Here is a 27,385-nt window from a genome sequence, read left to right as displayed (position 1 = left end):
AACTCCCACAATCAACCTCGAATTTTTCATTGTTATAGAGATTGGCATTGAGGCCAGACTCATTTTAACCGCTACTAGGACGAACGTATCCTCTTGTCGTGTCAGAGAACTGTGCCGTGAATTGAAGAGCTTGCAACAGTATATAGGACAACCTAGGACCACACTACTGTTGCAATGCCTTATACCTTGAAATTAGGTATCATATAAATCAGAAAAGATATAGCTGGCCTTCCATAGAAATCAAAAGCAGCCCGCCACGACATCTATTGAGAGATGAACTTGAACTTGGGTCACCAGTGAGCCCCCCCCCCCCCCCCCATTAAAAGGGTTAAAGAAGGGCTTCATTCGATGCTGACGGCCTCTGACGACTGCTACGGCCTTTAACCTGACAAGTGCCGCCGCCTTTTCATCTGACGATCGACCAACGCTCTTTATTTTATCCGATGTTTTACCATTAGTCCGTTAATGTTTTCTGTCGTACAATAAAGTGCAGGCCGACGTATTCGCCGACTCTCTATTGCGGACCCTAGAGGGAACGCGACGCAGTCCCATACTCAGTCAGCGTTCCATAGACACGTCCTTCTAATATGAAACCAAAATGTGCGGGATATAACCAGAGGTGGTCATAGTAACGAAGTACTTCTACTTTTTCGAAGTACTCAAGTAGTTTTCCTCTACTTCTGGTACTTACTCAAGTAGATAGGATATTCGCTACTTCTACTCCATAATATTTTGTGATTTACTTACTTACTTTTCGCTATTTTCATTTTGTCAAGTAGAAGTAGTGACACCCCTAATTAGAAAGAGAAACTGTGGAATTCTCGTGCAGTTTTTACGGAGTTCTTACTTTCCATTTTAAGAAAATTTTAAGTCAAACCCAGAATTTCCGTCGCGCTTCACATCAAGTAGATATAGAGTTACAAATATGTTTTCACGAAAGTGAATATTATTTAGGTTGCATTGCATCGCATTGTCACCCTTATGACATATTTCATCACAGTAAATATGACCCATCATAACGTTTAACCTCCGTTTTGTAATCTAGCATTTACCCATCATATCGTCAACCAATGGCGTGTTCTAATCTGGAGAAGTGGGCTCTGATCGACTTTTTAAGCGTTAGATCTGTTTTAGCAAGTAGAAATACAAGCAATTATTACTAAATAAATACTAGTCCATCCTCAAGATTACTGGACCACGACCTGACCAGTCGATCTCGCCTTCCATGACATGCAACCCCGATTTTTTCTCTTGCTTTTTTCAATACAATCTTCTTTACTTTTCATTCAGTGTGCATGCCTCCTCTTTACATCGCATAGGCCAAGGTGGGTGTCTGATCCATATAGACTACTCCAAATCTCTTCGACACCTTACTATCTTTTCCTTGTATCGCATTTTTGTGGTGTACGGAACTGATAAAATTGCTAATAAACCAATCATGATGATTATGATGATGAACAACCATTAAAAATGTCTCGACAAAAGACATAAAATACATTTTCCGTCTTTCTGATGTAGTATTGGTATTTCCGTTCAATTCGCTGTATCATTACTTAGAGTTCTAATTAGTCTCAGTTCGTTTACAAGCAAGTGTAGCATCGCCGTCTATTTTCCTAAAATACAATTACACAATATGGCGTTTTTACGTTAAGCCATTTTTTTATCATCATATAGGAATCGTGCTAAGTGCTAACATCGTATCCATACATCTTCTCCGTATTGCTCTTCGACTAAACCAGTGATCGGGAAGCTTTTTCGTCTGAAGAGCCAGGTTATCCCTATATTTTCCATTTTAACTCCCAAAGAGCAACACATGTCCACCAATTTTACGTCACAATTGAAAATTTATGATGCCATTGTAATACTAATTCGAACCCACTACTTGAGATTCGTCGTGGGCGCCATATTTTCTCTGTAAAAACTCGTAGGCTACTAATCATCATGTGATACCGCAATTAATCGTAAATAGCTCGAAATTTATAATAACTGATACAAATCTAATATAACTATATAGGCCTAGCACTGATTCCAAAAATGAATAGGCCTATTGATCGACTTCTCAATTCGGTGGTAACAGAAACGTTGCACTACACGCCTATATTTGAATTGCAGTACTAGAAAGCTACTTATCAATTTGTACGTGGGTAGCGAAGCGTTGTTTGTCATTTGGATCTGTAATTGGAATGTGACTTCCAAGGCTGTTAGGCCTATATCCTTGACGTAGATCAGGATGACAATAATGTGTATTTGAAAACTAGATTCTCATATAGGCGTCTCCATGTCATACTATTCTCTTGATCAACCGACGTGTGGTGCAATCCAAGATTACGCGACGCGCGATGCCGGGTCCATCTTATACCCAAAAAGAGCCATAGGTTCCCGACCACTGGACTAAACTAAAGGCCGTAATTTGCGTGAGGGAACATACCATGGCATTTTTTTAAAACGGGATGTTCGGGTAAACAAAAGATTGGCATCTCATTTCCATAGTAAAACTATCATTTGCATCTCCTGATGCAGTCTAATGCTCATGCTGTCGGAAATTTATACCTTTTATGGGATTCATCAATATGAATTGTACATGAAGCTCTCTGCACCTTTCGCATAGCTCAATTTGCAGTTTTTGAAAGTCCATGCAAACGTATTATGACCGTTTTCAAAACTAATTCCTTACTTGAGTAGATTTGAAGTCAGCAAATTCTACTTCAAGTAGTTTTAGGTTGCTTATGAAAGAAGTACTTCTATCCGTACTCGAGTAGATTTTTGCGTCGCTACTTCTACTTCTACTTGAGTAGCTTTCTTGACTACTTTGACCTCTGGAGCTGGAGCTTGGTCACTCCCGAGCGGTGGGTAGCTTGGTGAAATAACCTTGTGTTGGTAGTTTCACAGGCAGGTTTTCCGAAATTCGCCTTGTCTGCGTGTTTATATCATAATTCCAACTTTAATCAACCCATGATATATAATGACCTTATTTTGAATCTAGATACGATGTACGTAGGCTCCCAGCAAACACCCGATGTCCAGTTGACTTCCTGCGGAAAAGACGCAGGATGCCCAGTGTTACTTCCCTGGAGTGGATTTGTCGACTACTAGAAGCGTCCTAAACACTTCCTGAGTTGGTCTACTATGGACGTGAAGCGACTTCATATGGACTCATTGGATCTGCTGTGAACGTGACGTGACTCCCTATGGATATGTCATTTACCACCTGTTCCATTCCTCAGGATTACCATATCAGGACTCCCCTCCTAACCTGGTGCAATTACATGGAATTCAACATCATATAAACTAACGAACTGTTTATATTGGGTTACTGTAAAACGACAATTGCAAAATACAACGACAATTGCAAAATACAAGTACAACATTAACTAATGAACTATTACTGGTAAACAAAGTTCAGGCTTACGTGAAAAATCGATCAGGAAATCACTACGAATAAATGTGTCAGTGGGATTTTGCATATAACAGCAAGTTCTAAGTCAATTTTATATTACCATTACAAACATTTCAATTGAAGTGCATCATGAAATTAGAAATAAACGTTTCACATGACTTTGAAAAAGTACAACTGCTAATACAACTAAAACAGGGAAAAGCATGGAGCAATCATAAGTAAAATTTACATTGCATATTATAAAACGATGCATCATTTGCACCGCATCATGTTAAGAGCGCGAGTGCGTATTCGCAATAAACTTGGTTGCAACAACAGTTTTCTTCTTGGTCTTTGTTTTGCCTGAAACATATACAACAATGTCAGCAAATCATTTGTAGAGCCACTCTGTTGACATAGCACATGAAATTTGCGTCAGAGCTGCTTCAATTTCTATTCCCTCATGCATTAATTGTGATCCGCTATTTCTACTTGTGCTGAGTGATAATTTATGACGATACTACAATGTCTACTCGAGTACGGGAGCTTCTGACGTTGTGATACAGAGTATGAAACCCGTCAATCAAATTATATTGTGGAAACACCTCAAGTACATACTTCAGTACTTTCCAGAACTTCTACTTAACCTAAAATAGTTTTGATAAGCCATGTATATCGATGCTTGAGTGCTTGAACCCGAGTAGAAATACATTGCGTTACTCTTACTTGTACTAGACTACTGACGCTACAAATATTTCTAATTGAGTGCTGAACATGATTGCTTTCCTTATCTCTGTTTAAGAGCATACAACTACGACATTCCTCAAGTCTCCATATTTTGACCATGTCGACACTTGGAAGTAGTTTGATGTCTTGTAAATCGCTATTTATATCATTTAGTACGGTACTAACGATGAATACTTTGACCACCTTTATTTGGAACTTATCACCTACTACAACTAGGGCTTGCCACGGATCTGAATAGAGCAACGATAAGTCGAAACAGATGATCTTTTAGGGTACATAAATTGTATTCAACAAGAATTAGAATTCCGATTCTATGTACCACTGCGAGGCCTAAAAACATAGATTCGTCATATCACAGAACACGGCACATGTAGGACGTAGCTACGCACGATCGTGTGAATGACAAATGTATTGTCTCAAAGTACAATAAAATAGGAATTATCCTAAATCTAAAAAACATTCTTCGATATGATGTAGAGCCGGTATTCATTTTCTTCGAATTCGCATACGAGATAGATATTTCAACTTTTCCTTGTTCATAATGTTGTCACATCATATAGAGCAGAGGCTTCAAATTCAAATGTGGTCGCAGGTCAATTTCCGGATTTTTGACGACGCAGCAAGATAGGGATATTCAATGTATAATTTCCATGTAGGCCTTATTTGACGGGAGCTTGCAGACAGGCATTCCACAAACATCTCGAGAATATAATTTACTATTGTATTATTCACGTTTGACACGAAAAAAATCAGTTTTGAATATTTCAATAAAATTATTTTTGTGCTGGGCATAATTTGTTAAAATAATGAGTTATAGAGATGATGCAATAGGATGCATCATGACATCATCAAACTCTGGGTCATACTATTTCAGTTGGTGGACCTTTGACGTGTCACAGTTGTATTTTAAAATCTACTGAAATTTGATCTGGTATCAGAGCATTTGAGCGGTGTAGCCTAAACCGGGTTTTGATATAGTCGTGATAAGTAGGCTGTTGCTACTGTCATTACCAAAGTCAAATTAATTCAGAATTAGATGTTGGCTTCGATTATTATTGGAACATATCAACAACTTTAGCCATAGTAATAGCATTGTTTCTTAGCCTTAGCGATCGCACATTTCATGCTACTCATAAGATTTCTAGCAGCCCAAAATTTATTTTCAACACAATTTCTGATGGTACCTATATTAAAATCAGATAGTCAATTCACATAAAATTGCGCATAGCACGAGAACCACAGCATATAGGTCTAATTCCACGATGCATATCGTACCACAAAAGGGTCTACGGGCCCTGTTCAAGAACCCCTGGGATAGAATAGAGCACAAAATCTTCTTTTAGAACTTTTTACTTCATTTTGAAGTGAATTTTACAAGCCTGGTAAATGGCTAATTGTACAGTAGAAATTCAAGGCGTTGCAACTATTTAAACTCCGGTGCAAACAATATGTATTTTGACCACCAACTATGATTAAACGCTAAGAATGCCTACGCAACACCTCGACCAAATCTACTTTTTCAAACTTATTATTTGTATACTTTCCAGAAGTGCATTATCTACTTCCTTTTCGAGTAGATCTAACGCAACTTCAAAGTTGTTACCTCTAGGTGTGTATAAATCCATAACATTACATCTACTTCAGTTCAAAAGATGATTACTTTCACAGCCTCTGGTTTCCATGAAGTGTATTCAATGTTTTATACCTTTTGACTTTTTCCTGAGGATGACGCAGCACCGATTTTACAGCAACGCTTGTTCCATGTGGCAGTAGTTCTTCCGAACGTTTTTGGTTCCAGTCATCAAGACATACTTTGTACAGTGTTCTTGACGTTGTTGAACACTATCAATTGAAGACATTGCCGATCTAAATAATCGAAGATATTATAATGTTTGTAGTGAAGCCATTTGTCAAGAAGCCAAGCCAGGAATCTAGAATATCCTGTAAAAAAAAGACAATGAAGTTCAAGCTGGACCATTCGCACATTCTACTCACTACAATGACTAATCAGTAGGGCTGAGCACATTGGTATGGTTACTCAAATCTCGAACGAGTATCAATTCTTATGATTCGAGCCAAGTATGTGACTATTTTCAAGACAGCCTACTGAAATTACACGCTCTGTGCCACTATAACAATGCAGTTTATAATAAAATTATAGTTCCACCCAGCACGTTTTAGCAGCCCGATTGCGAACCACTGTCAATTGTATATTTCCGCATCATCGATGGCACTTTTTTCAGGGTAATAAATTGCTAATTAATGAAATATCATAAATCATCATATATAGTTCGTAACTTCAACTTACATAATTTAACATCTTGATCCATGAACAATGCACCACTGCGGCGCCTTCCTCTCAAGTTTAGAACTACATAACATTGCCTGTTCCATATCTAGTCTCCTGGTAGAAATGAAGTAACTTTGTATACACAAACACAGATATGTCCCATCCATATATAGTAAGAATCCATTGATAATAAGGTTGTGTTTTCTTATAGACGGCAAGATGACCATGAGCAATCAGCCTTCCTTAGGGCCCATCCATAGCCTACTTTTTTGATACTGCTGCAATGTAGGCAATGTTTCCGTGTATATATACTAATATCGAAAGTTATAATCAAGCAATAAAAGTATGCACGGAGGCCGTGCCAACATTGCGGTAACATTGCCAACAACCCGTCTGCACCAGGCCATGAACATGTTAAGTTTATAGAGTTTATAATTGATTTAGTGTTTGAGTATCCTTTGATTAGAGCGAGGTTAAAGATGGGCTAACAAACTATTAAAATGTTGTTCCTAAAATACCCTAAATATAAACCAATATTGCCAAAAATTCTTACATGTTCACTGAAAGCCTCAATTATTTTATTAACACTATTATAGATGGTTATGGTTATATACTGTTGTGGACACAAAAATGGATGTTAATGTGATGCTACAATCTTCATGCATCCACAAATTCAGCAATCTCACATTCCATAAAGGAACATTCCACATTTCTGTAAGCCTATACATAACATTTCAAAATTCAGTAGATACCGATATGTTATAAAATACCGGTACATTACTTTATGCGGCATCTGGTTTGCTGATTGGGTCCTGCAGTCCTAGGAAATCCTTGTAAAACTTTTCACAGGATGCACATGAAATGGCAAGTTATTGCTTGTGAGACATTATGGAACAGAGCACAATAAATCAGACTTCTATGATCAATACATTATCATGTAGTATCAAATGTAGCCTACTACAAGAATTATCGGCTTGCATGAGTTACCGATTAGCAGCGGGTCGATCAATTCCGTCTGTAGGTGATATTACAGCCGTGCCACTATAATCATATAATCGAATTCATTATATCGCATCAGCAGTTCATGATGATCGAGACTATTGCTGTTTATTAAATATAGCACTCAAATACCAAGCTCCCTGCCCTTCCGGTACTCATGATAGAGACATCTCACAGTCCACGCTGTTAACGTTTCCAATTATGAACTAAACCATTACTGTGATAATTCGTCCCTCCGCCATTGCTACATACGGTGATCAAATTGAATTACACGCGCGGCGCATGCGCGATGCTCGCCAAATAGAAGAAGGCAGGCTTCTGGTTTTATGGTTGGATGAATCTGAAGCAACAGGCGTGTTCGACTCCATTATCGAAATAGCCGAGAGGATTGCTTACTGCGTTGTTCCGTGATTGGAATAGTCATCACAATCCCATCATGACGATTATCAAGTTCTGATATCGGAATATTTCACATGCATTACGAGTATTTGCCCCTGATGTGGCCATTTTCGACCCAGTAATGTCACAATAAAATAAGCCACTGTGGCTCTGTATCGCACATTATATCGAGCCTCTTTAGCACTGTGCGACCGCAATGATCGACAGCCGGGCTTGCGAAGTTCCACGCGATGAGAAAGTCACACCATATCAACATTCACGGCTTCACTCCACTAGATTTCATTTGTATCATGACTGTATTCAACACAACTTATTCAGCATTGACTGCAGAATAATGCACATTTGAGTTCATAGAAACGATTTCCCAGTAAGGACATCCAAATCAACTCCTGTGTTGGTGGCATCCAGGCATCACACTATTATGACATCCACTGGACTGGTCATTGGTGACTGGCATAGGAGCACTCTTAAAGTTACTTCCTCTGGGGGTCTCTTGGAGTTACATAATTGAACGTCAATTTGTGACCTACTGAGCAAGTCCTCAGTCACTAAAAGTGGGACGTGGGACGACTGGGCACAATTGTGGACGTACCCGTAAGTCCGTGGGAGATCGGGTGTTTGCTGGGCTACGTAACCACGGTGCATAAATATAAACATGGAACAGTATAAACAGCCTTCAAAGTAAATGCGTTTCCGGTTCAATTTATAAAGCCCGTAGTTTTAGTACATATTCAAATGTATATTTCAAAATTCCAAGCAACTTTTCGCGGTCCGTATTTGGCCCGGGGGCCGTGAAATGCCTACTAGATGTACCCGAAAACGCCTAGGTGTGCCCTACGCTAATCTGCAAGCCTTCGGGGAACCGATAATTTTCAGTGAGTCACAAAACCAAAAATCTACCACATTACATTATCGATCATTCCTATCTAATACCGAATACTGTGCACGCATATTTTCTGTACCACCATCACTGCCGTTTGTTATGTATTTTGGTTCGATGAAAATAAAGACTCTCTCTCTCTCTACACACGATAACTACACATTTAATGCATTCCTGGGTTGGAACCCCGTACATTTAGCTTAGTATCTTTGGTGTGCCAAGACGGTTATCAGCGTCACACCTGTGTGTAGCGTGGGGAGTTACCACCCCAGGAACCAGGCCACTCTACGTGCGATGGGTGTTTCTCTCTTCGAGTCCAGGCTGGTCTCAGAGCGAGCCGTAGTCGCTTCTCAGCGCGGCTCTCATCGTGTCTGGAAGGCTTGGTGTAGCGTACGGGACCGCGAGAGGACTTGACCCCCCCTTTTTCACGCAACTTTACTTCTTCTCTTTTCTATCCAACATTTTTGTGTTTTTCTTCCTGAGCCGTGCTTGGTGCGCACATGTGGTCTCTCTCTTTCTCCTTCTTATCACTCACTCTGAGTGCCTGTGTGTTTTTATCCATGGAATGAATTACCACTAGCCATCACGGGGTTCGACTGCAGGCACATGGTCACGGGCTTAACTCACGGACTCATCCCCATATTAACAAGAAAGGGTCATTTTAGTATGCTTTGTTTAATTAAGTTAATTTGCAGTATGGTGCCCAATTGCTAGGGGGAGGAGTTCCCCAAACTTTCTGTGTAACAGAAGACTTTGATTTTTACCACAATAGTTATATACTTTATATTGCCTGCAGTCGGATCTCGCCAGTTCGCGCCTTATTTTTGTTGTTTGTAGGCCCCCACCACCATGTATTGTGTTGTTTTCGGTGGGGGCGTCTTTATCTATGTTTCATGTTCTTCTAGCGAACTGGCCCCGTCCTCTTCTGTCCTTTGTCCTAAAATAATATTGCATTTCATGTATGTGATTCGCTTATTCATTTGTTCAAGTAAATTCTTTTTTCCGCCACCGTACCTTAGTCGCGACTGTATTTATTCTTAGCGCATGTTTTTCTTTTATGAACCATGCCGAATAAAATATTCAGACACAAAAAGTAGAATATTTCTTGTGCACGAGACACCGATTCCATATTGGTGCATTACCAGTCAAGAACCACAGATCTTATTAGTTGCTGATTTTGGAAACTGAGTAGTTCTAGTAGCTAGTTTTAAAAAGTAAGCAGACCTAGTTCCGGAATTTTAAGAATTGAGTAGTTCTAGTTGTGTCTTTTGAAAATCCAGAAGTTTGTACGTTCGCTGGGAGTCTCCGATTTGCTGATTCGTTCCCTGACGCTATTTCACGATGGAAGACGAATAAATCCGGTCATGTCGGTACGAAATCCATCTCGTTCAATTACAGATATGGTGTCCAATATTCACAGTACGCATTTATTTAAGTCATTTTCGGTGCTTGTAAATCTCAACCGGAATCTCGCATAGAGCACAAATTGGATCCACAGATCCATTCACTGTGCGGAAGTTTCGATACCCGAAAGATGCTTGTTGGATAAACTATGTTCGGTTGTAATTACAGCCGATAATATCGAGTCACAGATTGAAAGAAATATCGGCAATTTTCTTGACGTCGCAACATGGTAGCAGGTAACTGTCATCTGCAACTTCTAGATTGGGAATATTTATATTGTATATTTCTTACAGTCATCGGTGAAGGCGCCATTATCGGTTTTATCAGCGTCGGCAAAAAAACACGATATCGATCGGGCTCAAGTTGTAATTAGGGCTGGGCACAATGATTCGAGTACTCGAATCTGAATCGAGTAGTAATTTGAATGATTCGAGTCGAGTAGTAAAAGACAATTTTTTCGAGCCACTGAACATCAATTTAGCAACGAGAATTATAGTTTCGATTATAATTATAACAGTTGGAAGCCTTGAAACCTTGGTTGGCCGTATCGTAGCATACGAAATATATAGTACAAAGCTTCGAACGTTATTTGAAATAGCACATTTCCGAAGTCATGATCATGCCGTAACATTGGCACCAAGTGCAGTGAAATCGAAATGGTCGAAAAAATACCAAAGTATCTGTAATGTGATTGGTATCAGGCATTATATTCTTTGTGGTCCCATAAAATGTGGATATTTGAACTTTTACATATGACATTCTGTTATGACGTCATAATGAGTGGTACTCGATTACTCGACTCGACGCATATTTCGTGATTCAGAATCGAATCACTCAGGTACTCGATTTTGCCCAGCCCTAGTTGTAATGATATCGTAAACGCTGTTCAGGGCAATTCAAAGAGGTAATATTGTCTGCCGATGAAAATAACCACAACGAAAATGAAACACAGCAAATAATGAATAATATTGATGGCGACATCAATTCTTAGCGTGGACGAGAAATTCAAAATGCTTTGTGCAGTAGAATATGTCACGATTTGAAAATTCGACTCTCAAGGCATTTCATATTTCCCATGTGCTGAGTCCGAGTAAACTCATTTCCTGGCAGTGACTCGAGCGAAGTCAAATCATTCGGTAAATGTGGCTTGAGATCGAATGACTCGTTTCGACATCCTTATACTGACAGGCAGCGACTCGCAGCTAGGCTGGGCACAATCATTCGAGTACCCGAATCTGAATCGAGCATCAATTTAAATGATTCGAGTCGTGTAGTGAGGCATATGCTTTCCAATACTGGAATGATATGCTCCTTGCCTCAAAGAGTTAATTTATAAACGAGAATTATAGTTTTGATACTTTCTCCACTGTGGAAGTCTTGAAACCTCGATTGGTCATGTCGTCGCATACGAAGCATGCAGTACTAAGCTACACGCGTTAATGGAAATGACATTGATGTGAAGTCGAGATCATTCCGCCGCATTGTCACAAAGTGCGATGAAATAGACGTGGTCGAAATAATATCTACTACCTTTACTGTGATGTAGAAGTGGAATTCTATTTTTTTGGTCACGTGCAAGGTGCATACTTGAATTTTCCACATCCTTCATTCTGTTATGACGTCATACTGACAGATGCCGAATACTCGATTAAGAATCTTATCACTTGCACACTTGGGCTCTCGATTTTATCCGGCCCAGCCCTACTCACAGCGCATGAAGAAGTTTGCATTCCAAACACAAAAAGGGATTGAATGGTCGAATATCACTTGAAGTGGGTAGGAAATTGTTCTACTAAATTCACTATTCTTCTGATGGTTTCACGCATACAAAATTCAGGACCTGTAAAAAAAAGATTGACAAGGATAAAGAACAACAACGGCAAGTAAACAAAATTCCGGTAAGAAACTACACTGCTTCACTCGGTAATAGAGTTGGACGATTTCCAAATTTGATTAAAATTAGAATGAATTAATCTATAGAAACTTGAATAAAATACAAAAAAAATCAAGTTAAATTCCTATCAAATAACAATTGACTCTCATAAGCACGAGTATGTCAAATGCCTGTACAGCAAGCTAGGCTTGATTTGCACGACACACCTATAGGTAGCATTTTTAGGAACACCAGAAATTGGAATGGAAGTAAAATGAGATCCTGGAAACATTTCAAAAATTTAATTAGAATTAGATTACAGGGATTTCGCTCTAATAAGTCTAATGAGACAACTAAAATTATCTAGTTCTCGAAGTCTGCTTAGCAAAATACAAGTACCTTCTTCATCATTTCTCGTTTCATGACAGGATTGTCGACAAAATCCCCGTCACAATCGAAAGTGAGAATCGGAATTTCGGAAAGCGAATCGTGCGTTCTGTATTGAAAGAATTTAGATGAGAAATTCGCAAAGGCAGTAAATTACAAACAGAGTCGGCGAACATGTCCACACTTGAGTCAAAATAATAGCAGTTTTCACCGAACAAGTATTAGACAGCGTGAGATTACCGGGCCATGATCTGACTTATCGATTATCGACCTCGCCTACAGACACATGTCACTGCATTTCCATCACCGCCATCTTAGACAAAATATTAATTACAGATTTGAGCTCAGCAACCCAAAATCAAGACCGGGAATTTCGTGAAAATATCATAAAAATGATCTCAACTCACTCGATGCTCTGTGTGTTGAACAGAGCTTCGTGCTTTTCGTGCAAATTTGTTAAATATTCCACACTGACATCTTTCTCTTCCTTTCTGCCCCTGTTAAGCATCCGCGAGTAACACACCTTCAATCAAAATAGAAACAATTAACTCTCGGAAAATCAAGTACCCGAGTCAGTATCACTCATTAAGACGCCATCACAGTATGAATGCCGTGGGAAGTTCAAATATGTCCTTTTTATGCTATCTCGAAGAATAAAATGCCAGTTCTACATCACACTAAAAGTTAATTTCGTATTTTTTCGACCTAACCAATTTCAGTGCACTACGTGACAATGCTGTTTGTTAATCACGGCTTCACAGATGTATTATTACGTATGCTGGGATATGACCAATCGAGGTTTGAAGACTTCCGCAGTGGAAAATAGTATCGGAACTATCCTTCTTGTTGATGGCAACGACCATATCATTTCAGTACCGGTACTCGAGAAAGCATCTCTTATTACTCAATTCATATCATTAGAATGAACACTCGATTCAGATTTGAGTGCTTCAAGCATTCTGCCCACTCTATATACAACGCATTTCAGACATATCAGCTTTACAATTCTGAATGCGAAAAGAACCGGCGGAATTGAATAAAATCTAGAAGATTGCATTGACGAGATTCGGAAAAAAAAACTGTAATTCAAAACAATGCTTACAAGTACAATTTAATTTAATAACAAACAATTAAATAAATAATTTAATCTAATTCGAGGAGCCCTTTCGAAAATAAATCCTGAAGACTCGCTGCAGGAAATGCTACCAAATCCCAATGTATATTATGTATTTGTAATGTTAATAATTGCAATGTAGCCTAGTGACAAGTCAATCTTACTTTTACACTCCTTACTCCAGTCAAGTCAAGTCATTTTTTTCATTCACCAACGAGTCAACTCGAGGTCAGGGTGCAAAGGGTAGAGCCCAAGCGTACACTACTCCGTTCCAATTTGAAATCATATTCAATCATTTTTTACAACTCTGATTGAGTGATATCGACTGCCTCGCAGACTCGAGTCTCTACTCTATGATACTCTCATTTTTATCGACACATTTAATGAGAAAGTAAGAAAAAGGGATGGTACGAACCCCTGAAAGGTTCTGGTTTGTGTAACCGCGAACGTGAACCTATGCTGTCACGTGACGTCATATTACTAATTCCAACACTAAATTTCGGTATATAAAACCTAGCGGCGGCTCCGGCCACATTATGCCACAATGCTGAAGTACAAGCTGACTTCTGAAACGCCACCTAATCTATCAACTGGAACAATCAAATGCTATAATAATTTCAGTAAACCGTTTTGTCAACCATCGTCATGAGGACTCGGCTAAACCAGACAGAGGTATTCTAAAAAGTGAAACACCTCTAACTGCTGGATTTGGTGCTTGTGATACGACAAGGATATCAAATCAAGATAGATCCCGTACGCCTGGTAGATTTTTTACATTAGGTATCAATGCATTCTTCATATCAATTTCGCTGATGTAATCTACTGTTTGGTCGACTAAGGACAATTCCCTGACTTCCTACATGTAGTGTGTTTCGTTCTTGCTATTAACCTCAAGATGCAATGTTGAAGGCGACAAGTACAGAACAGGTACGAGCTTACTCATCGCTTAACAGCGCAGTTTGCGCGATCATTCGTCTTCGATTCATTCATTTCGTACAGGACCGTGACTGGGCCACCCCAAACCGCCCAATTTGAGAGGGGCTGAGCTTGATAAGGGCCCAAAACTATTTAGCAAATGAACATAAATCATGGCCTATTTTTTTTAAAAACTTTTTCCTACATTTTCAATTTGTTTTCGCGCTTTAGTGTCATTTAATGTCTTGCTTATTAGCTTCTCCGAGAAATACACATGATCTCTTGAAAGAGACATTTCGGCGTCAGCCAATACCGCACCACGACGTACCAACACATAATGAAGGTTAAGCTATAATGGGACTCCGAAAGGTGTGCCAAAAATTCGGCCGCGAGAAAACCGATTGAGTCATGAATGATCGAAAATTTCCGCTATTGTTACGATCAAGCTACATTAACTCTCTGCTTACACTGAGTAGAATGAATGTACTCACAAATACAGGGGAAAACAGCCACCTAACTGTTGGGCCTGGGGACGATGCCCACGGAAGTTTGACTTATCACCCTGTGGGGGCCAAGAACAACGTTTTTTTGGGGTGGTCCGGCGAAGTGATTTTTCGGCCCGGATTTGCGCATGGCCGGTATAGTTGCTGTAAGGTGTTTTCTTGTGGCACGCATTGTATTCGTAGTTGCCAGAGTAGACGGCGTCTGGTGGCAGCGGGCAATGAGCAAGGTAGCACGACAATGTGCTCGGTTCGACTCCGAAACGCTTCTTCTCTCGATATTGTCGAAGAGAATAATATTTTTCGAGTTGGCGTGGTCGGTAAAATCCACGGCCTTCGGCACGAAATACTGTAAACGACTCTCTGCGGTAGCACGTTTATCTGGACAATGCAATTTTACCGCGACTCACTACCATAAAATCACATGGATGCCCTCGTCATGAAGATAATTTATTACGATAAAAGCCCTCTAAATGTCATTTTCTAGCACCATATCATTGCAAAAAACGGTTGCATACATTACATTCTCGCTTCATTTCAATTTTGAAAGTTCACAGGCCCGCCAGCCATTTTTTGAAATTTTACCGGTCCGCGAGGGGAAAAAGGTTGAGAACCACTGATTTAAACCAAAGACGCTATATTGACGTGAAAGATTGTATTACATGTAAAAGGTTCACAGTGCAGAACCTCCTAATTTCTGAGGTTTACACACTGAACACGAACCTCACGTTCACAGCATCCCTAGTTAGACCTTAGCCGAAAAAACTGCAAAGTGGAATTAGTCTAAAAACACAAACACTCTAGAATAGTACGAGTACACAAAATCTACTTGATTTCTCTGGGAAAATGTGGAAGTACTTCTTCACTGACCACTTCTGGACCGAGTCTTACACTTACTTGTGGGTCAGCGCGAAGATATATGATGCCGTCAAGTTTCAGGTCTCCGAGAGATTGTAACAAATAGGAAGTCCAATCTTGATAAAGATTCCATTCGATATCCGACATTAATCCGCTTTCGTAACAGTTTGATGCAAATATATATCTATCAAAATATAAAATAATATTCTTGTCGTGAGAACATTGGAATTTGACACACCCACACTTATATAAACTACCATTCTAGTAAGTTGATGTCAACTAAGTACTGGTTTTATGAGTATTTCTAGTTCTAGAAAAGTGAGTATTTCTAGTTCTAGAAAAGTGAGAGCTTCTAATTCTAATTGCGCATTTTAATAATCCAGTAGTTTGCACGAGTCTGTAAACATGAACTTTTATTCTATCTGTGAAGAGATAAAAAAAAACTATCATGCTTCTGCCGTGTCAAGTCTCCAGAAATTGTCGTTTCTTATTGCAACAGGTTGAATCATTCGTGATATTCTCACTGTTTTCCCTATCAGTTCACAGTAGATATTATACACTGTTGAACTAAAGTGATAAATTTACAAAGCAGGCTCAGACATTTACGAGCTACTGGATTGTCAAAATGTGCAATTAGAACTAGAACTAACTCACCAGTTAGTTGCGTATTTTCAAAGGTAATTGATTTTGGTTGCGAGTTTTCAGGGTTATAATGACTCAAGTCATGACTCGTTCGGAGTCGCGATTTTTTGGTGACTCGACTTGACTCGAGTCATTTTTTCAATTGCGTAAAATGACAAGACTCGAGTCAAGTTTTATATTCACTTGACTTGGACTCGAGTCATTGCGCATGGCTCGAACCAAGTCATATGACTCGAGACTAGAAAGCCCAAAGACGCACATTTCATGGTAACTTCGAAGAATAGTAAAGTTACCACATTATTGGTATTACGTCTATCAGTCCTGATACCGGTACTTGAAAATAGGACCAGAAACTGCTAAATATAAGTAAAATTACGATATTATGAATGAAAATGATGAATATAAAATAAATATAAGTAAAATTACGATGTTATGAATGAAAATTATGATATTATGAAAACTGGACAGTGAACATAAAGACTTAAACTCGGACTCGAGTCAGACTAAAAAAGAAAGATTGACTTTTGACTCGCAACCTTATGACTTGGTTACAACCCTGCCAGTTTTGAAAAGTGAGTGGCTCTACTTCTAGCTGCGCATTTTGAAAAGTGATAAGTTTTAATTCTATTGGCGAGTTTTGAAAAATGAGTAGTTGTAGTTCTAGTGGCTATTTTGAAAATCTAGTAGTCTGCACAAGTCTGGCTCACCTACTGCTGTAGACGGATCTTTCAAAAAAATAATTTGAGAACCGATTGATGGGGTGGAAAGGTGACATGGCGGCGACTCTCAAACGTGAAATGAACGTGACTGACTCAAATGCGTACGTCCACCGCCTTGGGTTGTTATAAAACAGTCGCATGATGTTCCCGGGCGTCTTACGAGACAGGTTTGGCTGAAATGTGCCAAAATACCTGTCAGTATGAGTTGAACCAGGACCGATATCCGATTTCTGTGCCACTACCGATAAAACCAATGACTAACACCGTAACCAAATTGATGATATACTCAGTGATATTGAAAAGATATATGCATCTACATTCAGGCGCATTTCCAGAAGTTCCCAACATTTATTTGATCAGTTTTTTCAAATTACATAGGATTAGACTGATAGCCACAATGTCGTTTATAAAATAAAGTAAAATTATAATTATAGCTACAGAGTTTATTCCAAATTGGATTAAAATCAGAACTACGGCTAGTAGCTAGACAGTTTTTTTTCGAAATAAAAATACAAATTAAAAATAGAATTAGTGAATTCACGAAAACTTGGACATTAAATCATAGCTCGATCTCAGAAGCATGTCCGTACTAGCGTTGGGACCCCGGGAAATCCCGATCCCGGGATTTGAAGCAATCCCGATCCCGGGATCAATCCCGATGAAATCCTGGGATTTGTAAACAGCATCTACCAAGGCTTACGTAGCGCCATATCTCTTATTTTGGTAATAAAGCAGTGTCACAAACTCGGCTGATTGTCTAAAACAGTGGTCTCAAACATGCGGCCCGCGAGAACATTTTCTGCAGCCTGCGTCACAGCGTCAGCATTTTGAAATTTCAAGTTTCGTCAATATTTAACTGGAAATTTCTTATTTCGGATTTGACAACGTAAAATTCACTCTAAAGCCACTCCAAACACCCGAATCGCTCTCACGTGTCATATGTCCGATGGCTGCGATCTTTTGGCGCAAGAGTTTTTACGTTGATATGATGCAATTGTCGTCTCGTATATGGTGTCTAACGGTGTTGGGATCAAGTCAATACCTTCGAGTCACGAGACATTTCGAGTCATTGCACATTTTGACTCGAGTCAAGTCAAGTCAATCGATTTTCAAAGGTGACGTGAGTCAAGTCAACTCGATTTTTGGAGGTGACTCGAGTCAAGTCGAGTCAAGTTAAGCCAAGTCAAGTCACGAGTCAAGTCACAATTCAAGTCAAGTTGCCTTTTCGAAGTATGAAACATGATACCGTCATTGCATTTTGCTAGCTGTCTGAAATACTGATGGAGTGGTCATTGATATTGAACCGATGAACGAATATAGAGTTATTATACACGCAAGAAGGCGCTGTATCGCTAACTATAAACCTTTTTCGATGATAATTCTTGGATTATACACCGATCAATGATAATCCCAGAATTATCGAATAAAAACTGAAATAACTCCGCTTCTACGGCTTGTAATTGAGTCAAATTTGTTTTGCATAGTTTTTGAAGACAGCCCAACAATTTCATGGGGTTGGCAGAAAAATTTAAAAAAAAAATTTTTTGCGTTTTTGGGCAAATTCAAAATTTTCAAACTCTACGAAACCCGCGAATATTGGTTGGAATGGATTCAAATATGGTGTGCGTCGTTTTTTAAGGCAACCCAAGGATTTAATAACGTAGCCAGCAAGATTCAGGAAAAAAGGTTATTTTTGAACAGCCCTATTGTGTAGCTTGTATGTGTATTTTAATACTTTTCCAATCCCGGGATTGAGAAGCGAGAATCCCGGGAAAATCCCGATCCCGGGATTTCAAATTTGATCCCGAAGTCCCAACCCTAGTCCGTGCAGCAAGCTCGGCTAGCTTTACACTACGCAGTTCTCCGGTAGCAATTACAGGAAAACTCAAATTAAAATGAGAACACAAAATCATATCACAAATTAGATTAGAATTGGAAATAGAGCAAAGAAACATTTCACAAATTAGAATACCAGCATTTCGCTGTAATTAGTCTAATTAGACTAGAATTATCTAGTTGTCCACGTCTGATGCTCGGACTTGTGAAATGAACTAGAAAGGTTGCATCTGGACACCTGTAAACTGCGGTCACAAGTTGCCTTACCGATCTGATAGCAGAGTTCTCTCGAAAAACTGCACTGGGTTTCTAGCTTTGGACAATTTTTCAGGCAAGCCCTCTCTTTGCAGTCGTAAGCGACTAAAGAAGGCGTACGATTGAAACGTGTATGACCATCGGTGGATGTCATCGTAAAACATCTTTAGCAGATTTCCTCCGGCTGCCTGTGACGCAATTAGGGAGGGGCGCATCAAACTTTTTGAAATTTATTAGTAACTAATATTTCTAATGTCGCAGATACAGCCAGACTAGTTATTATCGATTTCCCGATAATATCAAGTCAATATACACTTTGAAATAACAGTATCGACCTTGAGAGGTGGACAAAATGTCTGCACTTTTCGTGACTTCACAACACGGTGGTAGGAAGTTCAAGAGCTATCATAGCTGCGATGGTAAAGCTGGGAATATTATTCTATTTTTTACAGCTTACGTGTCCAGATGCAGTATTTCTAGTTGATTTCATGTCCAGGCATAGCAATGTCTGTCGAGCTGTTCAAATAAACGCTGTCAATTTTTGAAAATGCACGTCAAGGTCATATCTTTTGAATATCGGTAGAATATATCTGGGTTATCGGCAAAGGTACTAGTTATCAGTTTTATCAGTATCGGGTCAAATACATGATATCAGTCAGGCCATAGTAATCCAAGACCAGTGTTTATCACAGACACGTTATCATCAAATTATATACAGGACAAAAGATTGCAATCAACTGTATGGTATGATGACGGGGTCTGATCCGATTTTTTATAAACTCAAGCTCTACCACGCAATTCAGGGTGGATAAATATTTAACCCAAGAAAACCAGAAAATATTTTGGTACATCAAGCCAAAATTTTAAACTACCGTATATATATTCTGCAGAGGTGCAGAGCATTAGTTTCACTGCTACTTTTAATGCATTGACATTGTTCACACTGGCTGCTAAGTGAATGTGTTACTATTAGGTAATGAGAAAGCAAGGGTTGATTTAAAAGAAAAATGAAATCGCAATTAAAATCACAGACCAGTAATTTGTGCTGTAACAATGGCAACGCACGATATTTTGATTATTCTATACAAAACCAGTACGGCTGAAGTTATAATCAAAGGATTTCTCTATAACTTGGAAATCTCAGATTAGCTTTGCTTGTTTCATGTACCGGTAAGTATTTGCAGACGGTGTTACTGTTTCGATATACAGCAGTATATTTCAAACCTTGTTTGTTGCCATTTGTAACATTACGAACAACCTATATATGTTATTTTTAAGATAATTTCTTGCACCTATTGAATCTTGCACACCATGAGAAGGGAATATCCCATAGTTTAATAGCTACTGACTGACCACTGACATCTGTGTGATCCATACTGTAATCGAAAAATTAAAAAAAAAAAACTTTTTCTGTAACGATACACAGCCAGAATTATAATAATCGCTCTAATCTGTGGCCACAGAAAAGTAACACTAACAAACCCGTACAAGCCAAAAAATTACAGTCAATCTTGATAATGGTAAGATGAATGAGAATAAACTACATCGAGGTTCACATTCAACAGTGTAAAGCTCATTACCTCATTACTTTCATTGGTGATATTGGTCCAACTTGCCACCGGCTCTGGTACAATATGCCACTCGTCACACTCTGCCTCGAGTATTTTGATGAAGGTCGATTTTCCTGCGGCTAAATCAAATAAGTTGCTACAATAAGTGTTTTGCAGCTATATGTGATAGTCGGCATTTGAAAGGGACTAAGAAAAAGTTTGCGAACAGTTTAGAAAACTTAATGGCATTACCTTCTAGCAAGTTATCTGTTGATTGTACCTTGTACGCAGTCTGCCTTGTGCAGATTAAAAAAAAAAACAGTGTCTATGTCTTATATGGTTGATCGATTGCCAGTAAACTCGGCCCAAGGTAAATTCGGCCCGTCGAATTCGGCCCTCGGTCACTTCGGCCGTCGGTGAATTCGGCCCTCGGTGAATTCGGCCAGGGCCAGAGTAACAATAACAGTTACAATACCATTATCTAACCTGAACCCTTACCCTGATCCTAACCTAACCCTAATCCTAACCCTAATCCTAACCTAACCCTAATCCTAACCTAACCTAACCCTAATCCTAACCCTAACCTAACCCTAATCCTAACCCTAACGCTAATCCTAACCCTAAACCCTAACCTCCAAATCACTTGATAATATTATAATTATGTAATATAATACACATTATTAGTTCGTAATACAATTTCACACAATGTTCTCCGAGGGCCGAATATACCGATTGAATTCGGCTGTCGGTAAATTCGGCCCGTAAACATCGGCATATATATATACATATATATATTTATACGCATACCCTGTTCTCCAAATCACTTGATAATAATATAATTATGAAATTAATTCACATTAATATTTGGTAATACATTTTTATAAAAAATTCTCGGCAGAATTGACCGAGTAACCAGTGAATTGACCGGTGAATTCGGCCGTCGGTAAATTCGGTCCCCGTGAATATCCGCGCTATCTCCCGTGATTACGCGATCTACGCATACCCTGACATCCAAATCACTTAATAATAGTATAATTATGTAATTAATTCATGTTAACAGTTGGTAATACATTTTAATACAATATTCTCGGTGGGCCGAATTTACTGATGTAATGGCCGAATTTGACTGGGCCGAATTTACTTTGGGGCGAGTTTACTGGCAACCGGTTGATCTACAGAAAAGAGACATAGATATTGAGAACAGCGTATGTTTAGTGTTTGTATTTGAAATGCATTCATAGTAGGCTATACATACAATAAAATATACCGGCAGTAACTACTAACCAATATTTCCTTCAATGGCTATTTTCTTTCCCTTTACATGTTCAGAGCGGAATCTTTTTGTGGATGATAAATCCATCATTAATCCAAATAGTCTGTGCCTCGTTGTTAGGAAAGAAATTGACCTGCACACGATACATAATTAATGTCAACTCAGAATGTTCACTAATAGGGTAAAGCTGCACTATAAAACATATTTGGTCTTACTATCTTGAGGAGAATTTTTACCTGAAGTCTTACCAACGCGGCAAGCCCGATTACGCTAGCTAAGACCTAAATTGCTTGAAAGTAAAACCCAAATAGCTTGAAAATAAGACCCTCTTTCTCGGGTGATATATACCACAGACCACGATTTTTAATCCGTCTTGATGAGGCATACAAAACTGATGTATCAAAACCTGTCCCAATAAGCACGGCGTTTCCGAAGATAGGTTTTACGTTAGTTTATAGGTCTGATTATGGCTGAATAGTAGTGAATACTGAATATGCCTTAAAAGCTCAATCATTCACAGAATTCAACAGTCCTCACTTCATCAGTAAAAGTAAGACCGAAATTGCTAAAAAAATAGATAGAAGTAGCTGCTGAACATTTTCCAAATTTTGAGGTTCAAGTTTGATCAAATTTTCAGCTATATCTTGGCGATGGTTATTATGATTGTCTTATTGTTTCACAGTTAAAGCATGGTCAAACGAAAATGAAAACTTTACAGAAACCGAATTCTATCAATATGTGTAAAATGGACATAAAGCTACTCTGATTCCACTGCGACGATATCATTTGGCTGTCAAGAATGAAGACAGAAATTTCAAATGTTGTCGGGCTTAGTTTAGGCATTATTTACTTTGAAGATGCCGGCAAAACAATACCGAATGTCCCATCTTGCTAGTTCATTGCTCAAGCGATAAATAGATTCAAGTGTTTTCGATTTCAACAACAGCTACGAAACGCATACTCACTTTTGTAACATCATTCTTGAATGTCCAGGCGCTCAATTCAAACAAAGTCAAGCAGGCAAACGGCGTTACCCACGCTGCTTCTTATCGATTGCCGCTACGGGGTAAACAAATGTATTTGCAGCCTGCCATCTCGTGTTCATTATTTATTATGCAAGAAAGCAGAGGCCGCCAACCTTTCGTTAAATGGGGCAAAATATATTACCGAGCTAAACATTTTGTTTCATTATAATTACCGTTTCAGGCAAGGAATCCCACTGTAACAGTGGCTCGTCGTGCCTGAACCAATGCGTGGCTGGCGGTAGGGATGGTGTGAACCTCTGAAAGGTTCAGGTTCGTGTGAACGCGAACCATTTTGAAAGGTTCTGTGTGAACACGAACGTGAACCTCGTGACGTCATATTGCTAATTCCAACCCTTTCTTTCAATGAAGTGATAGCATATGCTAGGCTTACCATACGTCCTCTTTCAAGAGGATTTGTCCTCTTTTTTGACTTTTTTGAAAGTGTCCTCGGAGGACGCCCTTTTGTCCTCTTTTTTGAGATTTTGTCCTCTTTTTTGAAAATTTAGGTCTGATTTAGAGCAAATTGCGAGTGATATGCCGCAAATTAGCGCAGAAGTGAAGCTCCGGCGGGTATTTCGGATGGAAAAGCGGTGATTTCAGCTCTGAGCGAAAAGAAGACCTTTTTTTTTTTTTTTTTTTTTTTAGTCAGCAATGTGGAGTGAAAAACGTGATTTTGAGCTCTGAGCGGAAGTGATGACCTTTTTTTTTTTTTTTTTTTCTTTTAGTCAACCGATCATGAAGTGGAAAAAATTTACCGGTTTTTGAGAATTCTTCTCCAGTTTTGCATGTCTGAAATTTCTGAAAAAGTGTCCTCTTTTTTCATTTCCGAAATATGGTAAGCCTAGCATCAGGGATATATAGAACTCCGGGATGGCTGACTTAATTTTGGCATTTACCTAAGTAGGTCCAGAAAGTCACCTGCAATCTGCCTCGAAATATCCACTTTTCTGCAAGCTAGCGATACAGCTGTTTCTAGAATAATGATCCTCAACCTTTTGCAGAATAGTTAGTGAGTAAGCTAGACATTCTTCCCATATCACAACCTTACTACTGTATAGCCAACCTAGTAAAGTATGACACTGCTGTATAGCCAACCAAGTAAACTATGACAACTCTGTATTTCAGTAAATCATGAATGTGTTTAATTTCTACACATCATATAATCTGCATCAGGCCATAAATAACAGTGAATATCGAATAATATCAGCGTCTTCTACCTATTTACAAGCCATTGTCGGAAACCTTGCAGCTGGAAGGGGGGGGGGGGGTAATAGGATTGATTAAATCAACAGTTTCGATTCGCGTTAATCGACAATTACGATGGAGTATAGGGTTGCATTTAAAACAAACATGTGTAAATCCAGGCCCTTGTATAAAACATCTTTTTTTAAGCCATGACGTCAAGAATATTCAATAGTGACGTCATATTGGATTGACTTTGACAATTGAAAATATAGTGTAAATATAGCTCCTTTGACGAAATATCTGTGCTATTGCTGTTGAACCGACTATTTTGAGGGTTCCAGCCATCCCATATCGATATTTGTCGGCTATATCGGGTGGTAATCGTCCGTGAGCTCATACAACACGTGTTTTGGATAGTATTTACACAATTATGGCATAATTTTACAACTTAAAAAGAATTTTTTTCAAAAGGCCTTTGTTTAAAACACTGTTTAAAGCATGTTTTAAACATGGCGTTTCAAACACCGTTTGTTTTAAATGCATCCCTACCATGGAGCATTTACAATAACGAAAAGATAGCACGGCCTGTAAGGACTCGAAATTGTGATAGCAGCATTGTCATCTTCTATGTCACTCAATGAAAGTTGATCAAGAAATCAGCACACCATTGATACTTCTCTTCAGTTTCAAATGCAGCTTCGGGGGGTAGAAGTTTGGTACATATCATTATCAATTTGAGAAGCATTTGGTAGACCCAGTTGTTGAATTCAGCTGATATTTTGTTCACCGAGAAATAGTTTCATGACCGCAGTGTAGAAATTACCACCATGGCTTAACGGTACATCATGAATGGGCCTCCTGAAGCATTTCATGCCATTTATCAGTTAAGAAATATTCAGTATCATTGTCTTGCAGATTTTCCGATTGAGCGATAGATGATTCCATGTCAAAAAACATCTCGGTGAGGAGGCACGAGATCCAAATATTCAGATTGTGGCCATCTTTGCCAAGATTTAAATGGGATGTGCCCAGTATAATACATCAGGATATCCACTGTTGACGTGATGCAAATACTGGAACATCGCGTTTGTTTTTCCGGAAGCTGCAACAAAAATGAACAAATGATGTATTTAGAGACACAAATTAACCTTAAGAATATATATATATAGATGTATGCAGAGCTGGTCAATAGTGAAGAACTTCTACTTCATTGCAGTACTCAAGTAGGTGTTGCCTATTTTCGAAGGTACATCTTGTAAATTTGAAGCAGCCATCTCCAAACTCAAGTACCTTGCAAGCATTTCACTTTCTACAGCTACTTGAAGAAGTTCAAACACCAGTACACCCGGGAATACGACTGTTACTTGAGTAGCAATGCTGACTACTTTAACCACATCAAGATTAATGTAAATCGCTCATTTGATAACGTATCACTAGAATCAGCCAAACTTACCTTGGGCCGACTAAGGAGAGCTCCATGCGTTATTGCGACGATTTGACGAAACCTTGCAAATTGAAAGCAATCTTCAGAGTTTTCTTTTCCTTCGTCGTACAGGCCTATAGCCTATAGGCTGTAAGTGTTTATATGGTAAAGACAGGCCGTATCTCAGGGTCGTATCGTGTCCTGACGATTATGTTGGCTTATCCATTCAAGGGAGTGGGCATCTTCATGGCTTCAGTAAGAGCAAATGGTCAACAAATGTTGTGGCCATATACTGGGAGTCAGCCATTGGCAGTTCACAACAGTGCACGTCTGTTGAAGTATAATTCCAGTACTGTAGCATTAAGGTGCAGTTCATTAACAAACAAACACATGCCTGCCTTGTTTTACTAGACATGTAACTGGTGAATAGTATCTGTAACAAGAGATTGTATTCAACAGTTGTTATGGACAATTACAACTGCAACGACCTTGACGTGTTGCGTTTGTATTAGATTCAAATGTTTGGTTATCCTTAATTGAAATGCCTCTTGAATCTTGCACACCGGTAGTGTACTCAGTGGCTCCAATTCTTACTAGGAATAATACAGCAATGATCTGGAATACCGGTAAGCCTGCAATACCAGTACTACCTGCATATTCACATATTAATCTATAGCACAAGATCTTAACTGACGAAGTCCTTCCTAACGGTCGCCTTCATAGTTCACACAGTACAGTGTAAATGTACACTTGCACTTGTACAATGTAAAGCCTTGGATGGTGAGATACATTCGCGAAAAACATACCGCAAGGCGCGATCGAAATCATACTGCGGATATCAATGTTAACGTTGGAAATTATTCTATATTTTGTTATCTTCTCACGATTATCAGCGCAGCAAAACATGTTACATAAGATACTACAGAAGCAGAGATACTCCGAAGGCGAGTAAATGACCGTATACCGGCATACCGGTAAATTGCTACTGAAGGACTAGGGCTAATACCGCAAAGTTTCAGACTACCTGAACATCTCATAACCTAGTTCACCTCTAGCTTTATATAAGAACATAAACATGGATATTATATGCCTCTACCGCTCTCAAAAACTTAAAATTACACACAGATGAAGCGGCTGACCGGAACGTGCATCAAAACTGAATGCGTGAAGCGGGACCTACTTAGGTAATACCGCGATGACGCAATTCACGCAGTCAGCCATCCCGGAGTTCTATATATCCCTGGCCTAGCATATGCCCTATATTAATGTACGCGATACCTAGCGAAGATTCGGCCCACATAATGCCACAATGATGAAGTATATATCGGCGTTTTAAACGTCGTTAAATGTATCAATTGCGGTAATCAAAGGATATAATAATTGCATAAAATCGGTACCTTCCGTCGCTTTGCCAACAATTTCGACGATTACTTACCAAGGATTACAAGCTTACGCCTTAACGGTCCTAGCCAGACCGGACAATGTGTTCGGAGTCTGAGTATTAATTCATTGATATTGAGCAGAGTGTACAACTGGTTTCTATACTCGTTACCGATACCACAAACAACAAGTTATGCAGCAGTAGCAAGCACCTTAATCGCACGAATTTGGTTTTAATGATACAGTAAAGATATGAAGTCAAGATTGACCCAGTACGACCGTTCGATTTTTTACATCAGAAAACGATATCAATGTCATTGATCGGTTGATAATAAGCATCATTCGCTGACTACGT

The 27,385-nt window shown here is 39.1% G+C and overlaps 1 protein-coding gene and 1 long non-coding RNA gene across 6 annotated transcripts; both read right to left on the bottom strand.

The window, feature by feature from the left end:
• Nucleotides 1-3,284: 3,284 nt before the first annotated feature.
• Nucleotides 3,285-7,910, bottom strand: LOC145459397 (uncharacterized). 3 transcript variants are annotated; one of them, XR_013921387.1, is made up of 4 exons: nucleotides 7,809-7,901; nucleotides 7,195-7,752; nucleotides 5,829-5,989; nucleotides 3,285-3,739 (listed from the first exon to the last, which is right to left on the bottom strand). It is a non-coding gene; the product is annotated as an uncharacterized LOC145459397 (long non-coding RNA). The 3 variants fall into 3 exon arrangements; XR_013921386.1 differs by having other exon boundaries at nucleotides 7,195-7,910; XR_013921385.1 differs by lacking the exons at nucleotides 7,195-7,752; nucleotides 7,809-7,901 and adding an exon at nucleotides 6,432-6,855.
• A 2,187-nt stretch (nucleotides 7,911-10,097) lies between these two features.
• Nucleotides 10,098-26,892, bottom strand: LOC145459370 (deoxycytidine kinase 2-like). 3 transcript variants are annotated; one of them, XM_080338026.1, is made up of 10 exons: nucleotides 25,681-26,892; nucleotides 23,216-25,329; nucleotides 22,983-23,155; nucleotides 22,029-22,150; nucleotides 20,775-20,884; nucleotides 19,207-19,382; nucleotides 15,782-15,926; nucleotides 12,763-12,878; nucleotides 12,368-12,464; nucleotides 10,098-11,935 (listed from the first exon to the last, which is right to left on the bottom strand). In XM_080338026.1, the coding sequence occupies exons 3-10, from the start codon at nucleotides 22,994-22,996 to the stop codon at nucleotides 11,897-11,899; spliced, it is 819 nt and encodes a 272-aa protein (XP_080194152.1). In that variant the 5' UTR covers nucleotides 22,997-23,155; nucleotides 23,216-25,329; nucleotides 25,681-26,892; the 3' UTR covers nucleotides 10,098-11,896. The 3 variants fall into 3 exon arrangements, with proteins under 3 accessions (XP_080194152.1, XP_080194150.1, XP_080194151.1); XM_080338024.1 differs by lacking the exon at nucleotides 19,207-19,382 and adding an exon at nucleotides 17,092-17,276; XM_080338025.1 differs by lacking the exons at nucleotides 19,207-19,382; nucleotides 25,681-26,892 and adding an exon at nucleotides 17,092-17,276 and having other exon boundaries at nucleotides 22,983-23,243.
• Between the last annotated feature and the right edge of the window lie 493 nt (nucleotides 26,893-27,385).

Source organism: Botryllus schlosseri, chromosome 16 (genome assembly GCF_051294905.1).
Source record: "Botryllus schlosseri isolate E-star chromosome 16, Bs_hap1, whole genome shotgun sequence".
Classification (NCBI taxonomy): domain Eukaryota; kingdom Metazoa; phylum Chordata; class Ascidiacea; order Stolidobranchia; family Styelidae; genus Botryllus; species Botryllus schlosseri.
Note: the sequence above shows the minus strand (reverse complement) of the source record. Positions and strands in the feature narration are given on the sequence as shown.

Bases quoted from the DNA above. Each gene is read 5' to 3' on its own strand.
- LOC145459370 (XM_080338024.1), bottom strand. The intron at 12,879-15,781 runs GTAAGTGTAAGA...TTTTGATTGAAG, and splicing joins ATCTTCGCGCTGACCCACAA to GTGTGTTACTCGCGGATGCT. The intron at 11,936-12,367 runs GTACTTGTATTT...TTTTTTTTACAG, and splicing joins AACGAGAAATGATGAAGAAG to GTCCTGAATTTTGTATGCGT.